Here is an 8,524-nt window from a genome sequence, read left to right on the forward strand (position 1 = left end):
CTCACACACACACACACACACACACACTATTTATCTTTCTCTAGTGTTAATTGTGTTCATCTTCAGCTCATCAATAATGCTTCTTTTCGATCGAGTATTGTGCATTGATAGCTCCTGAAAATCAAAACTAACAAGAAAGAGAGGGAGGCATACAACTTGCTCCCGGAAAACACAAATTTTGTTTTTATTTTTCTTATTTCTGCGCCAACCATACACTAAAGTTATAATTAACTTTCAAAAGTTGAGCTTTTAAAAGTTAAATTGTCACAACTTAGTCTACAAGAGAAGACCAAGGTCAAGATTCATTTCACTAGCTTAAAAACACAGGATATTGTAAATATTCACAAAAGGGCCATGTTGGAGTAACATTGAAATTGACATGTTTCACACGTGTGGACAAAACAATAAATGCTTCTCTCTCGTATCTCAATGAAAAACATATATGATTCTGTGCACACATCCACACCAACAATGTGTGAAACTATGTCAATTTCATTATTACTCCTGCATTTTCCTTAACAAAAATATGGAGAGGGTATATTTTAAAAGTGCAATACATGCCAAGTAAGCCATTATCCAAGCACAATCCCACACCCCAATACATGCCAAGTAAGCCATAATCCAAGCCATTGTGCCTAAAATTATCTCTTTTTAAATATTTCCTAATTTCTGTGATGGATTTTTCTTTTCATATCTAAATCACATTATTCTTACAAGTCCGGCTGGAGTGACCTTAAGTTTGTACCTCATATCACACATATTGAGGTGTAAGTGAGTAACAACCATAGCAATTTTCTGAGTCGTATCTCGATGAAAAGTATCTACGATTCCTACACACTTTTACGTTAGAATGTGCGATATGAGGTACAATTTTGAGGTCACTTTAGCATTATTCTATTCTTTCATTCCTGCTAGGTGAGTTATCCAGTCCTCGCATTCGTTCTTCTCCCTCTCATAGTCTCATTTTCTCCGCATTATCAAAACCAATCTCTGGTATTTTCTCTCCTCTAACTAGACGTACGTAAATCCACGTCAGCAGTAGAAATCGATCATCCATGGATGCCACTGAAGAAGTCCTACGTAGAGCTCTAGCGGAGAAACAAACGTCTGTTGACGCCCAAGCTAACGCCGTCAGGGATCTAAAGGCCTCCCGAGCTGCCAAGTCCGAGATCGAAGCCGCTGTCGAAGCCCTAAATTCTTAAAGCTCGAGAAAACATCGATCGAACGGCAGCTCCAGACAGTCGTTAGTAGTAGCGGCAACGGTAACTCCGTTAACAGAGAAGCTTTCCGTCAGGCTGTTGTTAATACACTTGAACGGCGTTTGTTCTACATCCCGTCCTTCAAGATCTATCGTGGCGTTGCTGGTTTGTACGACTATGGTCCGCCTGGGTGCGCCGTTAAGTCTAACGTTTTGGCTTTCTGGCGTCAGGTAAGTTTGATGATTCTAAATTGCATCGTTAAGGTTTTCTATTAGAAATCACGTTGAGAATTGAGATTGTGTTTTTAGCACTTTAGCTATCTTCAATTATAGCTCAATTTTCAATTCTATGTTTTTCGTTAGGGTTTAATCCAACTAGGGTATGCTATTGTTGCAATTTTTATTTTTTAATTGTAATTAAAGTTGGGAGATTTTAATCTGAACGAGATTCTCAAAAAAGGAAAAAAAAAAAAAATGGGAACACTTTAATGGAACAATTGCTTGAACATATTAAAATTTAGCAAAATTAAGTAGAAATGTAAATTTTGTGATTTAAATTGATGTTTGAAAGCTCCCAGCTTGACTTGGATCCACCAGGCAATGAATTTATGTCATTTAGTGAACTCTTTAATCAAACACTCAACAAACCTGAAAACTCACACTGTTTCAGAACTTACGTTACCTCATGGTTCTCACTATTGATTGTTAATACCGTCTAGTTCATGAATGATGCCGATATGACTTGGTGAGATATCTTGATTATCTATGATGGGCCAGGAAAAAAATTTCCTCGATCTCTGAACCAGAGAGAACAACAACAACAAAAAGAAGAAAAATATAAGAAAAAATTGAACTTGCCCAAGCTCCATCATTGAACATGCGTTCCTTACCCTTGTGTATTATTGCTTGTAGAAATTTTCCTTTCTTGCACATATATATATATATATGACAGTTCAAGGTCCTACAAAATGTTCGAAAGCTAAATTGACTACTCAACCACACACATGGGAATCTTGATTTTAGCTTTGAAAGTCCTTAGTGAGTATTTTGTGTTTTTGTTGACTACTCAACCACACGTGTGGAAATCTTGATTTTAGCTTTGAAAGTCCTTAGTGAGTACTTTTTTTTTTTTGTTGATTTGGACAATGGGTCATTCTCGAAACTGCTCAAGAGAAGTCAAATTACGTCCTAGATTCGAATTACTTTGTGATCACTAATTTACACCTCTTTACATTGGGGAAAATGTTTTAATGCATTCGTTTGTTTGTGGTGAACTAGTAGCTGATCGTTGGTTTTTTTGCCTCAGCACTTTGTACTTGAGGAGAACATGTTGGAAGTTGATTGCCCATGTGTCACACCTGAAATTGTCCTGAAGGCTTCAGGTCACGTTGATAAGTTTACCGATCTAATGGTTAAGGATGAGAAGACTGGAACATGTTACCGTGCAGACCATTTGTTAAAAGATTTTTGCAAGGATAAGCTTGAGAAGGACCTCAGTATGCCTGTAGAGAAGGCAACGGAGCTGAAACACATTCTTGCTGTCCTAGATGATCTCTCTGCTGAAGAACTCGGTGCAAAGATCAAGGAGTATGCCATAACTGCTCCAGATACTAAGAATCCTCTTTCCGATCCTTACCCATTCAATTTAATGTTTCAAACTTCGATAGGTCCGTCTGGCTTGATCCCTGGGTAAGAATTTGTTTTTGAATATTCATTCATTTAATCATAATGGTTGCTGCAAATGGCTTCTTTTTTAAGGATTCAACTATTCCCAATTTGTATGTGGATGCCCCCCTCCCCCCTCTTGCGCATTTTTTTAATTATCTATATTTGTATGTTGCATTTGTTTATTTACATCTGTTGGAGTTTCTTTTAATTGATTTGCTGCAGTTATATGCGCCCAGAGACAGCACAAGGCATCTTTGTGAACTTCAAGGACTTGTATTATTATAACGGGAACAAACTCCCGTTCGCCGCAGCCCAGATTGGTCAGGCTTTCAGAAATGAGGTTTTGAGCTGCGTGTGTGTGTGTGTGTGTGTGTGCATGTGGGCGTTTGTGCCCATGCAACTCTGTTTGCCCTCTGTATCATGTTCTTTTGAGATGGATGTGGTGATGACTTTTGGGTCTTAGTTGAAGATGCGAGTAACTTATATGAGAAGGTTTTCGTAATATTAAGTATCATTATGTACTTAATATGAATTCATGTAATTAAAAATTCACCCCTCAACATATGGAGCAAAATGTGTGGACACATCGGTGTTTTGGGTCCATGGGGTGTTAGAGAGTCTAGCCTTTCTGATCCTTCTCCTTTTCTGAATTTCTTGCTTCTTTCATTTATTGGTGTAATATTCTCCCCAATGCCCCATGTACTTTTAACTGGAAAATAAAATTAATTAGTTAGGACCAATCAGTGTTTTGGGTCCATCGGGTGTTAGAGAGTCTAGCCTTTCTGATCCTTCTCCTTTTCTGAATTTCTTGCTTCTTTCATTTATTGGTGTAATATTCTCCCCAATGCCCCATGTACTTTTAACTGGAAAATAAAATTAGTTAGGACCAATCAGTGTTTTGGGTCCATCGGGTGTTAGAGAATCTAGCCTTTCTGATCCTTCTCCTTTTCTGAATTTCTTGCTTCTTTCATTTATTGGTGTAATATTCTCCCCAATGCCCCATGTACTTTTAACTGGAAAATAAAATTAATTAGTTAGGACCAATCAGTGTTTTGGGTCCATCGGGTGTTAGAGAGTCTAGCCTTTCTGATCCTTCTCCTTTTCTGAATTTCTTGCTTCTTTCATTTATTGGTGTAATATTCTCCCCAATGCCCTATGTACTTTTAACTGGAAAATAAAATTAATTAGTTAGGACCAAATCTGACATCAATCTTCGGTATATCCAGATATCTCCTCGCCAAGGCCTTTTGAGAGTTCGTGAGTTTACACTAGCTGAGATTGAGCACTTTGTTGATCCTGATGACAAATCTCACCCGAAGTATAGTGAGGTGGTGAATCTGGAGTTCTTGATGTTCCCAAGGGAAGAACAAATGTCAGGGCACCAAGCCAAGAGACTTCACCTTGGTGAAGCAGTTTCAAGGGTTGGTTTTTCTTGCTTCTAGTTTAACTTACCCTTTTATTTGTGGGTTCTCTCTTTATATTTAAAGCTGGATCCATTTATGTTATTTTGTGGGGTTCTCTATTGCTCAGGGAATTGTGAATAATGAAACACTTGGCTACTTCATTGGGAGGGTCTACCTCTTCCTCACATGCCTTGGGATTGACAAGGAACGTTTACGATTTCGGCAGCATCTTGCAAACGAAATGGCCCACTATGCCGCAGACTGTTGGGATGCCGAGATTGAGTGCTCCTATGGCTGGATTGAATGTGTTGGTATTGCAGATAGATCCGCATATGACCTACACGCTCATACGGTAAGAGTATAATCAAAATTTAAGTGAAGATATTTAGATTTTTATAGGACTTGTCCTGCAAACGTTAAAATTTTATTTGATTTTTTTGTGGGGAGGGGTGGTGGAGCTGTAAAGAAATTATTAATTAGCAAATATTTTGAATGTTGCATTAATTACGTGCTTTCTTTACTTCTAGAATTGACTGTATGTCCTTTGCATTGTTGCTTTTCCCAGTCACATTTCATCTATTATTTTCTGAGATTTCATTTTTATTATGTAATAATATGGTTGACTATCTGGAATATAAAATTAATTCATGAGATTGTTAGCTTTCAAAAGCAATTTGGACATTTAGAAAAGACTACACGTTTTGATTTTTATATCATTATGGAATTTAATCAAGTTGAGCAGGAAGGCATATATGTACCAGTAGGCCCTGCACATGCCATGGCTTGATTGGGCTTTTGCACATTTATATTCATCATCACTAGTCATTAAAAAAAATTTAATCATGAATTTAGTTTTGATATCATTGACCATATGTTCTATTCTTATTTGCCCCATAACAACAATCTATCATCAGCCCAGACCATGCAAATGTTAGGACACCCCTTCATTGTCATTGTTATCAATTTTCTTTGCAAATACCAAAACCATCTCAAACAATGTTCCTTCATTTATCTTCTATTTGGATTGTTCTTAAATTTCCTTGAGTGCTCTCTTTTTTTAATTTTGTCTTTCCAAGACTTACCACTCACCCATCTCATCTTTGCTACACATATTTTGTGGACATTTTTTTCTTGAGTTCCCAACATTCAACTCCCATAAAGCACATATACGTTAATTGCTATATTGTGAAATTTCCTTTTAATTTAATTGTTATACCTCTATTATTTAGACCTCCAAAAGTGCTCATCCATTTTATCACATCCTCACCAATCTCTCCCATCACTAATGACAATTGAACCTAACCGATGGAAGTAGTCTCTTTGTTATATTTTCAGTTTGTCAATCTTAACTAGTGTCTCATCCCTTATATTATCCATGCTTAAGTTACAATATATATATATATATATGGGTCCCGTTCAACAACAAACATTTTGGCAAAACATTTTTCAAAACATGGGTTAGAGGTTTTGGAATGGGCTGATTTTTGGTGAAGATGATCTCTACGGTGAGGAGATCATCCTCACCAAAAATCAGCCCATTCCAAAACTTCTAGCCCTATGTTTACAAGTTGAAAAATCGTGGACCGTCCATTTTTTGTAAACCATTTTTGATGGGGTTAGAAGTTTTGGAATGGGCTGATTTTTGGTGAGGATGATGTCTATGATGATCTCCTCACCGTAGAGATCATCCTCACCAAAAATCAGCCCATTCCAAAACCTCTAACCCATGTTTTGAAAAATGTTTTGCCAAAATGTTTGTTGCTGAACATTTCCCTATATATATATATATATCCTGTGGTCCTATTTGTCTTAAAACTCTTAGTTCCTATCCTCTATAATTCTAATTTTGAAATTACTCCACATCCATTTTCATCAAACAGCACTACATCAGCAAATAACATACACCATGCGACCTCTCTTTAATTATGAGCAGTTAACCACCCCTAATATTTTATGCCAGCTGTCAACCTCACTCTACCCTATGTAGGTTGAGTTACAGGGTCAATGAAAGTAATAACTCAAAACATGTGGTCTTGCATTTTCTTTCTATAACTTGTTTACTTCTTTATTCATGCAATGGTACTTCATAACAATGGAAGACCGGCCCAAGTAGAGAAATACTTATCAAATAATGTCCTCATTTTATGATACACACACAAAGATACCATACTACATCACTAAAAGAAGTTTGTTTACTATTCTATAACAGGAGAAAAGTGGTGTCCCTCTAGTTGCTCATGAGAAGTATTCAGAGCCTAGAGAAGTGGAGGTTACTCTCTCTCTCTCTCTCTCACACACACACACATCATTATCATATGAAGTTACAATAATGTAATTGTGCAAACTTTTCACATTGTTCAACTTCAGAAACTTGTTATAACCCCAGTGAAAAAGGAGCTGGGTCTCGCATTCAAGGGTGATCAAAGGAAAGTAGTTGAAGCTTTGGAGGTAAACCTATAAAGAATATTCCATGTGGACAGCTATGATGGGTCAAATCTGTCAGCAAACCCACATTTCTGCCTATATCTGAATTTTTTTGCAGGCCATGGATGTAAAAGAAGCTATGGAAATGAAAGCCGCTTTGGAGTCCAAAGGGGAGGTGGAGTTCCAAGTCTGCACTCTTGGGAAAAACGTGGCCATTAAGTCTAACATGGTTTCTATATCCAAGGAAAAAAAGAAAGAACACCAAAGGGTTTTCACACCTTCAGTTATTGAGCCATCTTTTGGGATCGGACGGATTATTTATTGTCTGTATGAGCATTCCTTCTACATGAGGCCAAGTAAAGCGGGAGATGAACAGTTGAATGTGTTCAGTTTCCCCCCACTTGTGGCTCCCATCAAATGTACAGTCTTCCCACTTGTTCAGAATCAGCAGTACGAAGAAGTAGCCCAACAAATCTCCAAATCATTGACCGCGGGTGGGATCTCTCACAAGATTGACATGACAGGTACGCAACTAAAAGAATTTATAATCATGCGTGACACATATACTATATATGTGTATGTATCATGCAAATATGCCACACATATAGCATGGGTTATGTGGTTGATCGTATGGTTGTGTATTACAGGCACTTCAATAGGGAAACGTTATGCAAGAACTGATGAACTCGGAGTACCCTTGGCCATTACTGTTGATTCAACAACATCAGTGACGATCCGTGAGAGAGACAGCAAGGATCAGATCCGTATCAATGTCGAAGAGGTGGCATCAGTAGTGAAGGAAGTTACAGATGGACAAAGCACTTGGGCAGATGTGCAATGGAGATACCCAACCCATTCGAGCATTTCAGCGGATGAATGAATAATGATTGATTATAGGCCACTCATTAGTGTTAGGTAAATAAATCTCACCATTTTACTCTCTTTTTTCTTTCTTTTTATGTGATATGTTTGTGCATGAACCAACAATTGTAGTTGCACGATCTTCTCCGTCTCTGTTATTTCGACACTGGGATACGTACGTTTATAGTTCTCACCATTTTAGAAGAAAAGGAAAAGGAAACCATTCCTGTTACTATTCATCGACCGTGGTAAAAAAAACCAATCCTTACTGTCTGGATTGCGTGTTTATTTTCATTTTTCATTAGTTCAACCCATAAGTAAATAGCAAATGTGACCGGATGTCAGATAATCGATTTTCATAAAAAGAAAATAATTATGAAATATTACATGGCCATTTTTCGCAAATATTGTAAATAATTGGTTCAATAATATTTACAAACTTTTCTGCCATTTTCATAAAATATCCTAAAACTAATATATTACCTGCTTAAATAAAATGCAAGCAATAATATTAAGTCATGATGACAAAATAATTATGCATTTTAAACAAAATTTCATATTAGGTGGACAGCGAAAATTTTCTTGTTGTTTATGTTAATGAGGTCAAAATCATCGAAGTCTTATTTAGAAAAATTGGGATTGACTCGACAACGAATGTAATCCCTCCATTCAATTAGGTGCAATTTTGCAAAGAATATTGACAAGATGTGAAACCAACAATGATATCTTTGACATTTGAGTCCTTAGATCTTAAAAATTATTAAAGGATTGAATCAAACTGGTAGCTTTTCTATCTGCTTGTTTGAAAACTGGGGGCTCTAATTCAAAGTTAGTTCTTGACTTGTTTGGTTTCAACGTTAAGCTATGTATGTGTTTTTCGTGTTTAATGAGTTTTGTTACTTTTCTTATGCATTCTCATATCGCACTTTCCTGACATTGAAATATCGTATATGCCTTTTACTCATATCTC

General features: G+C 36.9%; 1 protein-coding gene across 1 annotated transcript; it reads left to right on the plus strand.

Annotated features, from left to right (window-relative positions):
* The first annotated feature begins 912 nt into the window (after positions 1–912).
* Positions 913–7,793, plus strand: LOC147400762 (glycine--tRNA ligase, mitochondrial 1-like). The gene is given in 10 exon segments (XM_086441773.1): positions 913–1,194; positions 1,197–1,429; positions 2,505–2,887; positions 3,089–3,206; positions 4,093–4,287; positions 4,397–4,621; positions 6,479–6,538; positions 6,637–6,717; positions 6,812–7,217; positions 7,341–7,793. Coding segments are annotated over 10 exon segments (2,073 nt in total). The 5' UTR covers positions 913–1,055; the 3' UTR covers positions 7,574–7,793.
* Positions 7,794–8,524: the final 731 nt, after the last annotated feature.

The sequence above is a fragment of the Akebia trifoliata genome, chromosome 5 (genome assembly GCF_017979445.1).
Source record: "Akebia trifoliata isolate Shusen 1 chromosome 5, ASM1797944v1, whole genome shotgun sequence".
In the NCBI taxonomy this organism is placed as follows: Eukaryota; Viridiplantae; Streptophyta; class Magnoliopsida; order Ranunculales; family Lardizabalaceae; genus Akebia; species Akebia trifoliata.